Here is a 19,058-nt window from a genome sequence, read left to right on the forward strand (position 1 = left end):
CCCAGTCCAGGTAAACAGCTCTGGGGCTCCTCTCTGGGTCTGGCAGAAGGATTCACTGAATGTATAGAATCGTAATTCAGGTCCCATCACGCTGCACCACCCTGACTTGAAGATGTTACCAATCCCTCCTACCTCTGCTCCAGCTGTGAGCACTTCAGTATTCCTCCCCTCCCCCGCCCCGCCCATGGTCCAAGTTCTGCTGTGGGGACCAGCAAGCGGGGAGCTCAGCCCCAGCTCTACTCAACACTCAACAGCTGGCTGCTAGGAAGCCAAGGCATCTCTGAGTTGGAGTTTTCAGGTGACCCACAGAAGGTAGAGAACTGATCCTCTACACCAAGGCCAATAACAGGCTTCCAGGGGTGGGGGTGGCAGTGTTAGGGCAGGGCTCTGAGCAGCCTCAAGACAGGCATTTGGACAAGACAGGAAATTAAACCTGGGTAGGAGCATGGGGCTCTGAAGTATGATCTTTCCACCCAGTAGACCTAACTGCTATGCTTAGTCGCTTAGTTGTGTCCGACTCTGCAACCCCATGGATTGTAGCCTGCCAGGCTCCTCTGTCAACGGGATTTCCCAGGCAAGAATACTGGAGTGGATCCATTTCCTTCTCCAGGGGACCTTTCGAACCCAGGTCTCCTTCCCGCATTGTAGGCGAATTCTTTACCGCCTGAGCAACCAGGGAAGCCCAATACCAGAGTATGGGTAGCCTATCCCTTCTCCAGGGGAGCTTCCAGACCCAGGAATTAAACCAGGGTCTCCTGCATTGCAGGCAGATTTTTTTACCAGCTGAGCTGCCAGGGAAGCCCCAGCAGCCCTAGGGAGGTGTGTTGAATTATGCTGAAACATTAATGGGAACTGAAGGTTGTTATAGTTTTGGGACAGGTGAGGGGTTTTCAGAAAGGAATGAGGGCCGCTGTATCAGCTGCCTCTGAGGAACAAGTGGACCGTGTGCATAACCATTTCCAAGGTCCTCCCCTGCCCAAGGGCACAGACGTCATACCAGTCGGTCCTCTGAAAGAACACAGTTCCACTCGCACTACTCTTCAGTGGTCTAGCATTTATTTCACTAGCCCTCGAGGACTCACTAAGTGATCGGCAAGGAAACACAACGTCTCAGCATCCCAGTCTCTGTGCTCTACCTTGATTCCCCTCTGTGCTGAGACAGCCTGCTCAGGGCATGAGCACTGGCACGGCTTCTCTACTCTTAAGATAGAAAAACAGAGGAAATAAATATCTAGATAAGGCAGACGAGAAGGCTGATACCCCTGGGCCTGACACTAGGAGAATTAGTGTGCTTTGGGTAAGTGAGACAGAGAAGAGCTCGGGGGATGGGTGGTTGGACATGACAGCCAAGCTGTTCTGGGTGCTGGCAGATGGCCATGCTCAGGATTCAGGGCACAAAGATCTGCTCGGGTGCAGGTGAACAAGCGCAGGAGGGCTGAGCTCCAGGAGGATAAAAGTAGGTTTTCCCAAGCCACCTGCACCAGTGACAGAAAACCAGGGAAGGACACCAGGTGTTTGCAGGAGTCAAGGGATGGGGCAGGAGAACAGTGGGAGTGATTGAAGGCCACCCACCTCGAGAATCAGGGTGCAGCTGCCCTTACAATCACCTGCCCTTCCACAGAAAGTCGTCATGGACTGGACGCAACAGGTAGGATGGAGGGCTAGATGCAGCCAGATTGGGGCAGAGGCCAGAGTGCTGGAAACATGGGGGAGCAACTGCCTCGCTTACCAGGTAAGTGGGAAGGGCAGGGCTGTGGCCTTCCAAAGGTATCACCCGAGAACCAGAGCCCACAGGTGGAGCTCTGCGGCGCGGTGGCTCAGGCTTGTATGCAATACACCTGTGTTCAGGGCCAGGGACCCAGCACATGGTGGAGCGGGGGCGGGGCTAGAGGGTAAAGAGGGCATCCCAGAGATACAGAAATTGGCCCTCTGTCTGAGGCAGCTTGGAGCAGAGTCCACAGAGGACAGTGGGCACTTGGGGAATCTGTGCTTCAATGGGGGGGCCGTCGTCTTCGTCTCCGGCCTGCACCTACAAGCTGTGGACTGAGATCAAGCTGTCAGAGGGCTCCACAGCAGGGCCGAGGGAGCTGTTAGGTCACCACAAAAGCCAGCTTCCAGCTGCCGCATGGGAATCACAGCCCTGGGCACCCTGTTCGCTGGTGCCTTCAGCCGCTCCCCCACCTACTCTGCACACTCAGAGGCAAGAGGCATGCAGGGGTCTGGCCCAGAGGACCTCGTTTCCCAGCGCGCCTCCCCTGGATTCACTCTCCGTGACTGCTGAGCAGCTGCAGTCCTGGCAGAGATTCTCCCTGCGGCAGGCCCCACCTCGGGGAGGGCTGGCCCCCTGCAGACCCAGGGCTGGCCCCCCGGGGCCCGGGGGGTGGGGGGCGGTTCTGGGCCAAAATTCCAGTCAGGCGGCCCCAAGCAGGAAGGTCAGATCTTGGGCCGCCAGCCTTTGATGAACTGCATGATCTTCTTGACCTGCAGCTTGGTCAGGCGGAAATCATCTGCCAGGATGTCCTCACTGAGCTGCACGAAGATGCTGCCGTCAATGCGCTCTCGGGCAAAGAAGCTGACCACGTCCTCTGAGAGCCCGATGAAACGCAGACTTCGGGAGACCTCCTCCAGGGAGAGTGCAGACAGGTCAGCGGGGGGCTGCCAGGAGGCGGCTTCTCGGCCTCCCCAGGCCGTGGCCCCATCCCGGGGACTGGCAGGAGGCCCTTCGAGGCGCCCCTGGGTGAGAAGGAGTCGCGCTCCACCAGCCTCGGGGCCCTGCGGGGCCGCTGGTGACAGTGGGGCAGGGCCCTGCCGCGACACCAAGCTTTCGGGCTCAAAGGCCTTGGGGGGTCCAAGTGGCGAGAGGCCGGGCCCAGGTGCCCCCACAGCTCTGGGCTCCTGACAGCGCAGCAGCTCAGGCTCTGGAGAACTGCCCCGGCCCAGCTCAAAGGGGTCGAAGGGCTCCAGGGAGGGTTCCTGCCACTCAGAGGAGGAGGAGGAGGAGGTGGGGCAGGAGGAGGCGGAAGCTGCCGAGTAGGCCTGGCCTGGAGAGCCCAGGCCTGGGGAGTAAGCGGGGCTGGAGGTAGCCAGGGGACCTGAGGCAGCTGCAGGCCCGGAAGAGGAGGCCGCTGAAGGGCCCGTGGGGTAGGCAGGCCCAGAAAAGGGGTTAAGAGCTCCAAACGGAGCAAAGCGTTTCTGGGGGTGGGAGGGCTTGAATGGAGGTGGGCAGCCGTGGTAAGTCTTGGTGGGGGTGTCGGCCCCCAGGAGGCAGGCAGCTCGACCACTCAGGGGCTCCACAAGGGCCCGGGAGGCCTGGCTGGGCTGCGTGGTTGAGGGCAGGGGGCCTGGGGGTGGACGGCTGGAGGACTCGCCCACCTTGCAGTCTCCCCAGGTGCAGGGGTAGCAATAGAGGGAGTAGGCGTCAGGTGATGGAGAGCCACTGCCACTTCGGGATCCCGCCCTGCAGACAAAAAGACAGACACGGGTAAGCAGAGCAAGAGGGAAACGTGATAGGGACACACATGTGCCACCACAAACCACCATTCCGCCAGGTCACAAAGATCTCAGCCATGCTGGCCCGTCCAGCCCCCAGTCCCCAAGGCCTGACACCCTCTGAGATTGCTCTATTCTTCCTTCCGACAACCCGCACTCCAGGAAAAACTAAACTGAACTACACAGAAAATTTTCAACGGCAAGGAGTACTCCATCCTGCAGCAGATCTCAGTCTGGAAGGAAAGAGAGCCACACTCCCACGCAGTCGTTATCATCTAGATAAGCAGCCAACTGAGGCAGGAAGCCCCAGACCCCAAGGGCCCCTCCCTCAGGTTCTTCTCAGCAATATGCACCCTCCAAACCCTGGGGTCTGCAGTCTTCCTCTTCCTCACACTGGCGCTCCTCCCCGCCCTCTCCCTGTCCCCCTCCCCTGCTTCCATCCACCTGAGGCGGCCCAGGACCCAGAGAAGGAAGGGAGGGGCTTACCCATCCTGGAGGCCAGAGGAGTAGTAGGAGAGGCTGGAGCTGGGGGAGTGGACGGGCTGCAGCTTAGGGAAGCGTGGGGGTACTGGGGGGCTACCCGAGAGCCGGCCACTGCCACCCCGCGGGGGCACAGGAGGGGCGTTGAGTAGGCGGCACTCCTCCTTCACCTGGAAGCACAGGGCCATGATGCCACCCCGTCCCCAGGCAGCTGGGCAAGGGGGGTGCCTGCTACTGACCCACTTTGCCAAAAGTCGGCCTTGCAACTCAGCCACCCACCCCACCCTTTCTGGTCATCTCCAGCCTGTCAGACTCATCAAGAGTCCACAACACGCACAACTGTCTCCTGTGGCCTTCGAAATCCACCATGAATGTAAGAAAAAAGAGAGAAGTAGATAAAACAAACAACAACAACAACAAAAAGTTAAGTAGACATATTCCTTCCTCAAGGAAAAGGAGAGAAAGAAGAAAAAGGTGTAATGAGAAGAACAGAAGGAAAAGTATCTGCCATCTGGATCCCTTTCTTATGGACTCCATGGGACATTAATAGGTGCTGTCCATAGTCTGTAGACAAGCTCTGTTGGAAACTTCTGTGTTAAACCCAGATAAATAGGTTTCTGACCAGCAGGACTTCTCAGAGCCTTTATTATAATGGATACTCTGTGGCTCCAGTGAGGATGGAGAGAGCTGGAATCACAGACTATATTTTCTAACTTTTATTTACCCTAGATCCTTCTTTTCACCAGACAACTTAAAGGAGCCTTTGTTCTGTGGAACCTTCTGGGTAATGCTGTTCTAGGCTCATCCCATACTCTTATGAGGCTAGGGACCTGCTGGTATCTTTGTCCCACAACTACCAAGGCCACTCACTGTCCCTGGTACCCCTTCCTACAAAAGCGCCTGCGTCTCCTTCCTCTTTTTTTTCTCCCCCCTCCCCACCTCTGGCCACCCTCTGTCGCACACCTCGGGGACTGGAGACCGACATGCCAAGGAAGGGGCCCAGGAGAAAGAGCTTTCCAAACCCAAACCCTGCCCCCTGGCTGGCCACCTCCCCGGAAGGCCAGGCCCCCAGAGCTCAGCAGCTGGCCTCCCACCCTCCTCGCCTCCACCGCGTCCACTCACCGCCTCGGATTTGGGAGGCACGGGAGGCGGCGCCGCCTCGGGCTCCAGGCGGGGCGGCCCGGCGGCTCCGAAGGAGATAAGATCGGGCCCCGGGAGCGGCCGGGTCCTGCTCTCGGCTAGGCCATCGGCCGCCTGGTGCGTCCACAGCTCCTCGTAGGGAATCTCGGCGGGCGGCGCAGCGGGCTCGGGCCCGCCGGCCCAGTCGGGGATCACGTACTCCTGGTCGCCGTCGCCGGGTGGGCCGGGGCCGGGGGCGCGGGCGGGCACGAGGGTGCGCGGGGGCGCGGGCAGGCAGAGGCGCGCGCGGCGCGGGCTGGCGCAGTCGTCGGCCAGCTCGGCGGGAGCCTCGCGCACTGCGGTCGAGTACTCGTCGGGGTCGAAGCGCTCGCGACAGTAGGAGGCGCTGTCGCGCACCAGGCGCTCCACGCGCGGGTCCCCGGCCAGGAGGCCCTGCGGCAATGCGAAGCGCGGCGTGTTGGTGAGCAGCAGGAAGTGCAGCGGGGCCGGGCCCTCGCGGCGCAGCGCCAGCCCCAGCACCACTGTCTTGGAGATGATGCTGACCAGCTTGTAGCAGTGGCCCTCCCGCACCGGGTGCAGGTCATAGGGATTGCGGGGTGGCCGGCTGGGCACCAGCACGTTCACCGGGAGCCGCACGCGCTCGATAATGGCGCGCACCGTGTGCTCGCCCTCCTGCATCTGCAGCTCCAGCGGGCTGCGCGTGCTGAAGCGGCCCTGGCACTGGAAGGGCAGGCTCAGGCTCTCGTTGGTGCGGTGGTTCATGCAGATGAGGCAGGGCATCTTGCCTTTGATGGGCCTGGCACCCCCGCCGCCACCCGCGGCCCCAGCGCCCCCCGGGCCGCCGCCGCCCACCCCGGCCAGCGCCCCAGCCCGGCCCAACTTGCGCAGCAGGGTTGTGAAGCGGGAGCGCTCCTTGGTGGTCTTGGCGCACAGGATCTCCGCCTGGCCCATGAGAGTGAGCTCATCGCCCGCGTGCAGCGTGAAGTTGTACACCTCGCTGTCCTCGCTGAACTCCCCTGACACCACCTGGGGGTCCCAGAAACAGAGGGAGGCCTTAGCATCAGCCGAGGGAAAGCCAGTCCCGGGACCCAGGAGGGCAACCCTCCTCTTGGGGCTTTCCCAAGATCAAGAGCACTGGACTGAGGGCATGCATTCTGTAGAAGCCACATGGTCACGGTGGTGCAGCCTGAGTTACCTCTTGGAAACATAATTATTTTATTTGCTATAAGAATTGCTGTAAGGATTAAATAGACTATAAAGTAAGTGTTAATCGCTCAGCCATGCCTGACTCTTTGTGACTCCATGAACTGTAGCCTGCCAGGCTCCTCTGTCCATGGGATTTCCCAGGCAAGAATACTGGAGTGGGTTGCCATTTTCTTCAGGGATCGAACTGGGTCTCCCACATTGCAGGCAGATTCATTACCATCTGAGCCACCAGGAAAGCCTTAAGTAGACTCTATGTATACTGAAATACTTTGAAATTATTCAATATACAGCAACACTTGTATCATTTTTTACAATTGGGCAATATAATCACCTATTCAACAAGAATTGATGAATAAGAAAAGGGTTTGTAAATAGTAAAGAGCTATCTGTACATTAAATGGGGGGCTGTTTGCACTCTATGTCTCCACAGCCACCACCCCCACCAGTAGATGCTAGGATGGCTGCCCTGAAAGATCGCCAAGTCAAGGTACGAACCTCCACACACACTTCCTGCTTCCCCACCTTTTGCAGGAAGTTCTTGGGCCCAGTTCCAGGAAGTTCATACACCTAGCCAAAGGCTTTCAGGGGGCTGCCAGAAGCCACACTGTGACACTTCTACCTCTCAGAACCTAACGGGAACCCTCCAACCAGGGTCAGGCTTGCCCCTGAGGATAATGGAACCTGGGGGCACCATGTCCGGTGCAGAAAGGACTGACCTTGACACTGAAGGTGATGGCTTCCATCACAAAGATGCGATCAGGAAAGACGCTGGCCACCTCCTCCACGCTGCTGAAGTACCTCACTGGCTCCCGAACATCCCTGGCCTGTTCCAGGAGCTTGAACTTCCCTGCACAGGAGGGAACGCAGGCTGCTAGGGTGGGCCTACTTGCTGGGAAGCCTAGCCTGCATCCTGAGAGGCCTCCTGGTCCCCACATCTTTCGCCCCTCGTGTCAGCCAGTCCTTCTGGAACTCAGGTGGGCAGAAGGGCAGGTTTGCACTAGTGGAAGCTGGTCAGCTGGTTCAAGACTCAGCAGGGAGGTGAGCACAGATTCCTAGCAAATAGAGCACAACCCTTACCCAGTGGAGAGTTAGTGGGTATGTGACAAGGCCAGCATGTGTCTGCCTAGAGAAACCCAAGGGCAAACTGGTACCCAAACACTTGAACACTAACATTAGTGTGGCACTGGGGATGCTAATGCCTAGCTTGGTCCCAGCCCCACTCTGATTTGCTATGACCCAGACAAATCCCTTCCCCTTTCGGGGGTTTTGAATCCTCATCTGAAGAAACTGGAGCAGATGTTTGCGGGCCCTGTCTGAATCTGGCCTCCTGTGTTAGCTTTAGATTGCTAACCCACACTGAAGCAATGGGCAAACCAGGGCCGAGCCCCAGGCTTTGGAGACCCAAGGAGAGCCACTCTGACTCCTGGTCTGTTCCCAAAGCCTGCTGTGGTCCAACATCCAGCCCCACTATCCCAGAGGCCTCAGATCTGAGCCCAGCAAGTTGCCTCCCTCAGATGAGGTCTTCCCGACCTGCAGTCCAAGGCTGTGTTTCCATTGGCTCAGGAGACGCCCTCAAAAGACACAGGCTTTAAAGAATGATGCTAATCTGTAACACTGACACCCCTCTGTGTTAACTCTGACCTCACTGGCCGCATACCATTTATGTGCCCACCTTGTTGTTGTTGTTTAGTTGCTAAGTCGTCCCCACCTCTTTTGCAGCCCCATGGACTGTAGCCCACCAGGCACCTCTGTCCATGGCATTTCCCAGGCAAGAATACTGGAGTGGGTGGCCACGCCCTCCTCCAGGGGATCTGCCTGACTCAGGGATGGAATCCGTGTTTCCTGCATTAGCAAGCAGATTTTTTACCACGGAGTCACCTGGGAAGCCCCATGTGCCCACTTACATGAGCACAAAGTCAGGCTGTGAACCAGGCTGGCATCTGGCCTCTTTTTAGGCCTTACACTGGAGGAAGAGAGTCTTGTGTAGGCTGAGAGAAGACAACGTAACTCTAACTTCTGCAGTGATTCTAGTGGTTGCTGCCTATTACATTCATTTATTCATTCCACAAGCATTTATAGAGCACCTTCTGTGTGCCAGACACTAGCCTAGACCCAATGAGGGGGGCAGATCTGGGTAAGATATGATCTGCCCTCAAGATATCAAATCCAGATAAAGTATGTGATAGCAGGGTGTGACAGGAAGGCAGGATGGCTACAACAGACTCAACAAAAGACGAAGCGGCCACCAAGTTGGGGGAAATCTGCCTGGCAGTGTAGGGGGATCATAAGAATGAATTTTACAGAGTGAACATTCCACACAGAAGAAACGGCATGAGTCAAGACACATGGTCACAGAAGCAAACTGTCTGCCCAACATGGTGAGTGTGCCTGGAGAGTAGGATTTGAGGGGGGTGATGACAGGGTGAAGCAGATAGTGACTGGTCTATGAAAAGCTCTGAATGCCATATGGTAGGACTTTATTCCATAAAAATGAGACCCACTGGTGTGTTCTGAGCAAAGAAAGACCAGGATCAAAGGTGAACTCTATAAAGATAACAGGTACACTTAGGTAAATAACCCAGTAATGAGTTCTGGAAAAAAGCAGGGGCATCAGCTGAGGGGAGAGCAAAAAACAAACAGAACAAGGGGTACAGGTTCCAGTAGGAAGCCTCATCAGACTGCGGTGATTGCCGAGTGGTGAGGGAGGAAGGGGTTCCAGCTACCAGCCTGGTCAGAAATGGAGACAGCAAAGCTGTTAACCAAAACTGGGACCCTGGAAGGAACCAGTTGGGGAGTGAAAGAGTCAATTCCTACACAGGTTGGTAAGAAATCCGGGGGTCCCCAAGGACAGAGGGGTCTGGGGATCTCAAGGAGGAGAAAAGGATAAACTTTTTTTTTTTCCTCTACATTCCTTAGTCACATAAAACGTTTTTTCCTTTAAGCCCGGAACTGATGATTACACAACTCAGTTTAAACTCTGTACTAAGGATTATATGACAACAATATATCCTGCTGAGGACAGTTTCTCCTTCCTGAAAAACCTTCTGGCTAATCCTGTTATCTTAAAATGTACATTATGGGAGTGGGTCTAGTAAGATCTTTACAACCTTGAGCCATGCTTTTATTATAATAACTAATTTTAAAAAGTACATAACTCCCTTGCTAACACTAGCGAGGGGGGCCCTCTCCGTCCCCCTTCTGATGTCTATGTCAGAAGCTTTCTCTGTCCTACTTCGATAAAACTCTGCTACACAAAAGCTCTTGAGTGATCAAGCCTGGTCCCTAGTCCCAGAGCTAAATCTTCTTCGGAGAGCACGAACCCGACAATGCACACAGTAAGCTATCAGGAGCATGGGCCAAACTGGGGAGGCCAAATGAGGCCCTGCAAGGGGTGCTCCTCGGGCAGGCAGGTAAGCGTGTGGGCGCAGGGCTTGGGGACACGTAGTCAGAAGTAACAGAAGATCAGCGGCCCACAGCAAGCAGTGTCAGCTGTGGGGCAGGCCAGATAGCTCAGGGACGAGGAAGAAAAGAGGATCCCGATCCATCGGGGACCCCCTTCCCAGAGAAATCCCACAGTGTACTCCTAGCAGGAACACACACAGCATTGTATATACAGCATGGGGGATGTGGTGGTTTCAAAGCCCAGCCAGAACCAAGATGGAGACACCCACGTCCTAATGCAGGGGTGTAGAGCAGAGGGCCCAGGGCAGCGCCTGCAGCGTCAACATCTAAGAGCAGGCAAAGGGAGAACCGAGAGGGGGAAATGCCCAGAGAAACCCAGAGGGAATGCACCCCATCCCTACCCCGCACCCTGCCCCAACCACTCTGAGACCCTGGTGGGAAGAGGCCTCAGATGAGCCACAGCCCTCCAGGGCAGCAAGGACACCCTGGGGAGGGGACCCAGCGGGTGAGGAATCACAGGTCTGCCACCATCCAAGAGTGGCACCACCCCTTCCCTCATCCAGTCGCCGCCCCCCATATCCACACACAACCCCCATCACCCCCACCACCACCACCAATTCCAAGCAGCCAGGCAGGGAGAAATGCCCACTGCCCCCTGTGGGGAGAGTTGGAGCCAAGTCAGGGCTAGAGCTGGGGGAGGATGTGGCAGGGAAGATCAATGTAACCATGGTAGCCAGCACCACCCCCTCCGCCGCAGCCTGAGCCCAGCACCGGTCATCACTGCCGGGAGGAAGGAAAGAAGACCTCTGGGGAGTGATGCTTTGGCCCCGGCAAGCCTTCTCCTCCCTCTGCAGCCCCACTGGGGGCAGCTTCCTCTCCTGCCTTCCCCCTACAAGAGACACGAGGTCTTCTCCCTCGACCCCCGCGGCTCTAGGGAAGTGCCCCACCCTGGCCTGCCCCTCCTCCCTGCCCGAGACTCCCAAAGCACCTGACCCAGAGCAGATGCTCCTTAAAGAATGGTGGGTAAATGCACAGACTTGAGAGTCGGACAGACCTGGTGCCACCTGCCACCTGTATGGTCTTGCGCAAATTATTTAATCCCTACAGGCTTCGGTTTTCCCATCGGTAAAATGAAAGCATACAACTTGGCTCACGCGGTGCTCCGCAGGGTCCGCCGCTGGAGCAGGGAGCGAGGCGGGGAGTTGCTGGGGGAGTGACCCTGGAGAAGGACGGTCTCCCAGCCTCCCACGGCGGTGAACCTTGGCCTGGACCCCACCCCACCCCGCCCACCGCGGCGGCTCTCGCCTAGGTCCACAGCCTCCGCCCCCGCCCGCGCGCCAGCCCGCGCTATTACTAATTCATTAGGAGGAACCAGCGTCGGGCTGTGCACTCAGAGCTTCCTCGTTAACCTGCCGGCGACCCCTCCCCCTCCTAGGGGGCTTCGGCCTCCCTACCCACCCCCAACCAGGCGGGGTGCGAGCAGCCCAATGTAAAAATGGGTCAGGGATGCGAAACCTCGGCTAGCCAGCTGTCACCCCATGATCACCGCCATACACAGTCAAGGGGCCACCAAAAGCGATGGGGGGAAAGAGCCAGGAGCCCCGTGGGCCCACAGTTCCCTAGGAGGCTCTGGATCTCGGTTTCCCTGATTTGTTTTGGGTTTTTTTGGCAGCGGGACCTTATTCCCGGACCAGGGATGGAACCCGCGCCCCCTGCAGTGGAAGGGCAGAGTCTTAACCACTGGAGCACCAGGGAAGTCCCCCAGTCCTTTCTTTTTTGTCCCAATGAGATGACCTAGGACTTTTCCCTGGACCAATGCCAAATACCCAGGCTGGGAAGTTTCTAGCTTGGGCAGGCCTTCCCAGGGTCCCGAGGACAGAACCCCAGGTCAGAAAGATACTTGAGTTTCCTCATCTTCAAAATGGGGTGTGAGGACTACAAGAATACAACAAGTTCACAGGGTGTTGTAAAAAGCAGAAGCCCTGTAAAGGGTTTGGTCCTGTCCCACTGACTCAGGGGAGAACCAGGCAGGGCCAGAGGGGGAACAGCAGACCTATGAGGAAGGGGCTGGGAGCCTTCCCAGCCCCAAGGATTCCAACCTTTGTTGCAGGGTGAAAGGGGTTGCAGTCTCTTTGCAACCCCATGGTATGTAGCCCGCCAGGCTCTTCTGTCCATGGAATTCTCCAGGCAACAATACTGGAGTAAGTTGCCATTCCCTTCTCCAGGGGATCTTCCCAACCCAGGGATCGAAACCAGGTCTCCCACATTGCAGGCGGATTCTTCACTATCTGAGCCACCAAGAAAGCCCTGTTTGGGGGTGGGCAGCAGTTAAACACAGAACTGATCTAACTCCTAACTCCTGGATCTCTGAGACTTCCTCACAGGGTTGCTGTGAGGCTGTGATGGTGGCAAAGCTCTGCCCAGTGTCTGTAAAGCAGCACATGTTGATACACAGGAGCTGTGGGCTCCTGGGCTTAAATAGGGGCATCTCTGGGCTGATGGCCACCAGTCTTGCACCCTTTTCATTCAGGGGACAACAACCCTGCATCCCTGATGTGGCAGCAAGCACCAGCCCAAGAATCGAGATGCCTGGGTGCTAGCTCTTGCTCTTCTGCTTATTAGCTGTGTGACCCTGGGCAGGTCGTTTCCCTTCCTAGGCCTTCTGTTCCATCCTGTGTAAAATCAAAGGACTTCTTTTTTTAGAAGCAGAATCCTTTCTTTAAACAAAATCTTTAGGACATCAGCATCACATACAAAATAGATAAAAGTAAAAATTCATTGTTTAGTCGCTAAGTTGTGTCCAACTCTTTGCACCCCTCTGGACTGCAGCCCCCCAAGCTCCTCTGTCCATGGGGATTTCCCAGGCAAGAATACTGGAGTGGGTTGCCATTTCCTTCTCCAGGGGATCTTCCTGACCCAGGGACTGAACTCAGGTCTCCTAGGTCTCCTGCACTGGCAGTCGGGTTCTTTACCACTGAGCCACCATGGAAGCCCTGGTCTCTAGCATAATTTTATTAAAAGTTTTTAAATTTTAACATCCACTTAAGAGTCAATCAATGGGGACTTCCCTGGTGGCACAGCGGTTAAGACTTCGCCTTCCAATGCAGGGGGTATGGGTTCAATCCCTGGTAGGGAACTTAGATCTCACATGCCTTGGTGCCAAAAAATCAAAACATGAAACAGAAGCAATATTGTAACAAATTCAATAAAGACTTAAAAAAAAAAGTCAATCAATGAAAACAATAAATTTAACACAAACATCAGAAAAACAGGATTAAGGCTAGCAGATGCAGCCATATAATCAGCCTGGGCATCCCTTTGTTTCTATGTCTTTGGGTTGCGCAATACTGAGAGAATCCTGGCAGGAGATATTTTCTTTGAGGGTCTGTACAAAAAGGGTTAATGAAGCAGATTGTGGTACACACCAAACGTCTCTACTCAGGATTTAGGGTTTGACTTGTAGTGATATGAAGGTGTGGATTTTTTTTAATCATTAGTTTCAAATCTACTTTAAAATGGGAATCAAAGGTTTGAAACCAGAAACCCGGGGACTTGACAGAACAGTATGAAAACCAGTGGACCCTAACTCTAACCCTAACCTTAATCACCACTGTCCCCCCTCCCCCAACCGGCTCATCAGCCATGACCTTGCTCATCCCTGCAGCTCTAAGGAAAAGCCGGTCACCAACATCCAGTTCCCAAGACTTTCTGCACCCCATCCCCCTGCCTACATCCCCCACTGGCTCTGTGCCATCTGTCCCTGGCTGGGCACACCTGGGTACTGCAGGGGGATGTCAATCTTGGGCCCGATGACGTAGTGGCCCTCCTCCAGGGTGTGGGCTGTCACCGTGGTCCACTGGCGGCAGGAATGAATGAGCAGGATGTCTCGCTCACTGACGCCCTCGGCATACTCCCCTGGGAGGGGGCAGGAGGACAGAGGAGGGAGGACAGAAAAGAGAACATTAGGAGGGGCAGAGAGAACAGACAGGGTGACCTCCTCACCGAGACACCGCCCAAGGACAGCTCCCCATGATCCTTGTCCAGGCCAGCAATGCTCCAGGGACAGGGGGCTGCCAGCTGTGACCTCAGGGCTGAATCAGGCCCCGTCTCTCAGGGCTCAGGCTTCCAATGGGGCCCCAGCAACCAATCCAGCCTCCATCCTGCATTTATCATTCTACTGGACTGCCTGCTGTCCCAGGCTGTGTGCTGGAGCCAGGGGCTCCCAGCGGAAGAGCCAGCCCTTGCCCTCCAGGAGCCCTCAGGTCCAGGGGGAGGGAGGTGGGGAGAGATGTGAACAGAGGATACGGGCCCAGTATGAGGCACTGAATGGAGGCAGTCTGAGCTCTCGCAGAAGGGGCAGCAAACTAGCTGAGGCGGGAGAGGGGCAGCATGGAGGATGGGAGACAGTGCTGAGCAGCAGACACTTGGGCTGGACCTCAGAACCACAACTCACACCAGCAGAATTCTCAGCCCCAAGTCAGCTCCTGGGCCAGGAAAGGAGGGCCTTGTTGGGGGCCCAGAGAGGGCTGAGAAGGGGTCGTCCATTGTGGAGCCCAGAGCTGTGGGTTACTCGGGTCAGGAGAATAGCGGGGCTTAGAGGAGCTGATTCACGGCTCCTTTGGGCAGCCCCTTCCTTCTCGCCCACTGCCACAGACAGGCTTCTTCATCCAAGGGACCCCAAAGAAGAGGGAACATTTGGGGTCTCAGATACCCCTGGCCCCACCTCAGAGAAGCTGCTTTTGGCATTCCCTCCCAGAGACCTTCACCTCCCAGTTTGTGGGACACAGTGATGAAGGCCAGAGGAGGCGGGCGGGGGCAGGGGCGGGGGGGGGGGGGGATTTAGAAGGGGAGGGGGATAGTCCTGGGGGAAGCTGCGCTGGGGCAAAGGTGTTGGGAGGGGCCCGGGCCCCAGAGGCTCCAACCCCAGCAACAGTTTCCAGGAGAGCAGGAGGCTGGCCCAGCTTCCAGGAGGCCTTGGAGCCGTCTCCTGGATGCAGCTGGTGGGTAGAGTGGGGGTGGGGGACGCTCCCTCCAACACAACTTAATAAATTTCTGCCACCCAACCAAATGGGAAATGGTTTACTCTGATGGCTGGGGACTCCCTGAAGTGTGTACATTTGATGAGGGGAGGGGAGGGGGTGTTCAGGACCTGCAAGGAGGGCCTGGCTCTCATCACGTGTATGTGTATATGTGGTTGGGGGTGTGGGGCTTTCTCCTCAACTCCTCACCTGGGGCAGAGAAAGCTCTCCTATTCCGAAACCTCCTCTTAGAGCTCTCTTAAGCCCCAGCCTGCCCTTCCAAGGGATGCAGGCCACAGCCACACAGGATACACACCAACCATGGATCAAGGTCACCAACAGTGGAGTCAACACAGCCACCTAGATCACAGCGATAGGGGCTTGTCACCCCTATGACGCAACTCGGTCTCACAGTCCCACTAATCCAAGGGCCAAGACATACTTTTGATCACATATTCACAACTCACAATTTTGATAACAAAAGGTGACCACAGCTATAGCCACCACTGTCACAGACTGATGGCTGGGCCATTATACCAGTTGCTCATGCCTTCATTCATTCATTCAATCCTTCCATAATCTTTGTTAGGCAGGATGCCCTACCTCAAGGAGCCTGCAGCCCAGTAGGAGGACAATAAACTGACCATTATAACAGGTGCACAACAGGAGACAAGACAAGGGGGCCAGAGGTCAAGGGAGCCCAAAGGAGGCCTGCCTGTCCTCAAAAAAAGACCCCCAGGAGGGGGAGATGCCAAAGCGGATGTGTGGGAAAGTGGCCAGCCACGACCTAGGATCAGCATATTCCATTCACACGCAGACACACACACAGCTCTGCTGTTGACATCAGCATCACACGCTGATGATGGGCGAGAACAAGACACTGGACCGCCAGGCACCCCTGCCCGACGGCCCCGGCATAGATCCTTCACGGAGCCCGCTCCTGGACAGCTGACACTCGCTGTGCCCACTCCCGGCCGCGGCGGGTCGGAGGAGGGGCTCCCGGCCCCCGCGGAGAGGAGACAAGCCTGAAGCCGCGGGCCGCATTAGCATTCAGGGAAGCGAGTGTGCCAACGCGGGCCAAACCCCTATTCTTCTCACACACAAAACCCCCGGCCTGGCTGCCAGCCCCGGCTCCCGCCCCTCCCCCAGCCAAGCGGCCCCCTTTTCCTGAAACGGTCCCCTTGCTCTGGGCAGCCTCCGGGCACCCCTCTCGGGCCCCCAAGCATCAGCAGAGCAACCTGGGCCCCCGGAACCCCAAGGAGAAGTGGAGCAAGATGTGGGAAGGGCCGGGGGTCGGGGGTGGGGGACTTGGGGACGCGCCGGGAGGGAAGACGCCCTCCTTCAGGCCCAGAGGTGGCCTGCCGGTCCGCGGGGAGCGGAGGCTGCCCACCACCCCCGGGCCGCGAAAGGAGGGTGCAAGAAGAGTCCCAAGACGTGGGGTGAGGGTGGGGGGCGGCGGCAGCGTGAAGACAAGAGTCCGAGGCCCAGGGATGCGGGAGAATCGAGGTGAGAGGCCAGAGACAAAGAGATGGAGGGGGGCGCGGCCCGGACGGGGGTCCGGGGGCGGCGAGAAAAGGGGGTGCACCGACGGGACGGGCAGGGTGGCTCCGCCAGGCTCCGGGGTCCATCTGGGCCGGAGAGCTCTCTCCGGGGCCCGGCTCCAGTCCCTGTCCCAGGTTTCTGTCCCTGTGCCCGTCCGCGGGGCCCGGGAGGAGGCATCCCCTCGGTTTCCGGACCCCGGGTCTCCGGGGAGGCGCTCCGGGAACAGAGCGAGGTCCGCGCGGAGGAGCAGGAGGGCAGGAGCCGCATCCTCACGGCCCAGCTGGCACCTGCCGGGAGAGCCCCCTGCGGGCCCCTCTCCCCAGCACCCCCGATACCTGGCCCAAGGCAGGCGAGCGTGGGCAAGCGGCAGCGGCTGACGATGAGGTCCAGCGGGAAGGCGCCCATGCTCCAGCGCAGGCCGGCCAGCCCGGCCGCCAGCTTCTCCATGGCATGGGAGCCCCGGGGCCGCCGTCCCGGGGCCCCGACGACCAGTCCCGCGCGGCCCGGGCTCCCGTGCCCGCCGCCACCTCCTGGGGCCGCCGCGGCGCTCCCCGCCTGGCCGCCCGGCCCGGGGCTGCGGGCGTCACGTGGCCGGCCTCCCCGCGGGGCGCCGGCCCCCGCCACCCGCCCCTCGCCCCACCCCCCGGCCTCCAGGTCCCGCCTCCCCTCCCGCCCGGTTCCCTCGCCCCCTCCCCGAGCGTTCAGGTGACAGCCGGGGACCGGCGACCCCAGGCGGGCGCCCGGAGGTTAATCGAGGACGCGAAGCGGCATCTGCGGGGCCGGCCTCCCCTTCCCCGTCCAGTGTGTTGGGATCCCCGCTTCCCCGCCTCGAGCAGAGCCAGTCCGCGCCCATTGGTGCCCCCCCCCGGCTTCCGGGAATCTCCTCCCGTCCCGCTCCGGGTCCTGGCTTCCTAAAGCTTCTGCCCATAGTTCAGCCGCTGCGATACCAGACTGGTAACACCTCCATGGTGGTTGCTGCCTCCAGCACTATCACCTCCAGATTCACACATCCTGGCAAGGCTGCCTTATAAACCCCATTTTACTGATGAGCAAACTGAGACTCAGAGAGGTCAAGTGGCAGCTCGATTTGAAGCCAGGTTTGACTACAAGCGGCTTCCCTGATAACTCAGCTGGTAAAGAATCCACCTGCAATGCAGGAGACCCTGGTTCGATTCCTGGGTGAGGAAGATCCACTGGCGAAGGGATAGGCTACCCACTCCAGGTGGGTACCCAAGCTCCATTCTTGGGCTTCCCTTGTGACTCAGCTGGTAAAGAATCCACCTGCAATGCAGGAGACCTGGGTTCGATCCCTGAGTTGGGAAGATCCTCTGGAGAAGGAAAAGGCTACCCACTCCAGTATTCTGGCCTGGAGAATTCCATGAACTGTACAGTCTATGGGGTCACAAAGAGTCGGACACGACTGATCACCTTTCACTTTCACTTGACTACAGTCCCACTGCCTTCCCAGGTAGTCATCGAAGCCTAATACCACCCCGCTGCCCTCACCAAAGAGCACTGTCCAAGTTTCCAGCCCTTTCTCACCAATTGTCACCTGTCCTGCAAGCCAGATGGCTCCAGCATAGACACAGGCTGGTGCTGAGAGGGCTCCATGGACGCTAGTCCTCAGCCTGGGTACCCCCTCCTCCGCAACACATACACACAAACCTTCTCTTTGGAGATGACTGACGTCCCACATATGGTGACCTGAACCCCAAGAGAGATGGCACCAGATAAGATGGACACAACTTCTCAGCCGGAAGGGACATTTCACACCACTGTTCAATCTCCATCTTTTGCAGAGGAAAGAAACGGGAGACGCCAAGAACAGAAATGCTTTGGTCCTAAGGTCACAGAGCAGGAAAGAAACAGAGCTCTGAATGGAAGATAGTTTGTCATCCAAACTGGGACACTTTTGAAAGTGAAGGAAGTGCTAACAGGGACAATAGGCATAAACCAGGATTGCAAGTGTAAAGCAGGCTCGGACCATAGGGCCACCCTATCCCTGAGAGAGGCCTCTGAGCCCTGATGTAGATGCCACACAACAGCATTGCTGGTTCACTTCAGCTCTAGACCTCAGTCTCCAGCTAAGCCCTGCTACCCACCACAGTCATTCACAGACATTCCATTTCAACAATCACACTTGAATTTGGTCCTCTGTATTTCTATCCTAACCATCTCCTTTCACCTGGTTCCCCCCACCTGGAGCTCTTCTTAATCCTTATGTCCAACTGGTCACCAAGTCCTGGCAATTCTGCTTCTGCCATTCATCGTATGGCCCTTCCTCCTCTCCGACTCTGCCATTGCAGCCTGTCTTCAGTTCCTCCTCTGATCTTCTTTCTTCCAGGCTACCTTTGTATTTCATACCGAAGTCACTCTGGATTTGGGCTGAGTCAGAGACCACACAGGTGTGAGACATCAAGCAGAGCTACCTAACTGGGTTGCCCACCCTCTAACTGTTGTAGAATGTTCCAGAACCTTTCTAGTGCTTTTTAACCATTGGCAGATCTCCAGGGACCTCAATGTGCCCAAACATATACATCCCTTCATTTGTTTAGGGCTCAAGAGTCATGTAGGAAGGAACTCAGCTTCTCGCAGATCTGTCCCTGGGCTGTGTGCTGGAAGGCAGCTGGCGGCACGGAGGGCAGGGAAGCACCCGGAGGGAGTAGGATACTCACAGAGAGGCCAGAGGGGGCGTGAGTCTGGAAGTGAGAGCCAGGGGCCTGGATGATGTGTGAGGCTGTGCCTGAGTTTCACCCTCTGGGAGAGTCTGTGTGGGGGACA

At 57.3% G+C, this 19,058-nt stretch overlaps 1 protein-coding gene across 2 annotated transcripts; it reads right to left on the reverse strand.

Moving 5' to 3' along the window:
• Positions 1–1,039: 1,039 nt before the first annotated feature.
• Positions 1,040–16,890, reverse strand: GAREM2 (GRB2 associated regulator of MAPK1 subtype 2). Of its 2 annotated transcripts, none has more exons than XM_020913858.2 (6): positions 16,613–16,890; positions 13,492–13,632; positions 7,032–7,162; positions 5,092–6,135; positions 3,976–4,139; positions 1,040–3,457 (listed from the first exon to the last, which is right to left on the reverse strand). In XM_020913858.2, exons 1-6 carry the CDS (start codon positions 16,722–16,724, stop codon positions 2,434–2,436), a joined length of 2,616 nt encoding a protein of 871 aa, XP_020769517.2. In that variant the 5' UTR covers positions 16,725–16,890; the 3' UTR covers positions 1,040–2,433. The 2 variants fall into 2 exon arrangements, with proteins under 2 accessions (XP_020769517.2, XP_070306789.1); XM_070450688.1 differs by lacking the exon at positions 16,613–16,890 and adding an exon at positions 14,946–15,049 and having other exon boundaries at positions 13,490–13,632.
• Positions 16,891–19,058: the final 2,168 nt, after the last annotated feature.

The sequence above is a fragment of the Odocoileus virginianus genome, chromosome 2, assembly GCF_023699985.2.
Source record: "Odocoileus virginianus isolate 20LAN1187 ecotype Illinois chromosome 2, Ovbor_1.2, whole genome shotgun sequence".
NCBI lineage: Eukaryota > Metazoa > Chordata > Mammalia > Artiodactyla > Cervidae > Odocoileus > Odocoileus virginianus.

Coding starts and splice junctions, on each gene's coding strand:
- GAREM2 (XM_020913858.2), bottom strand. CDS start 16,724: ATGGAGAAGCTGGCGGCCGGGCTGGCCGGCCTGCGCTGGAGCATGGGC. Junction 7,163..13,491: donor CATCCCCCTGCAGTACCCAG/GTGTGCCCAGCC, acceptor CCTCCTGTGCAG/GGAAGTTCAAGCTCCTGGAA. Junction 6,136..7,031: donor CCATCACCTTCAGTGTCAAG/GTCAGTCCTTTC, acceptor TGGGACCCCCAG/GTGGTGTCAGGGGAGTTCAG.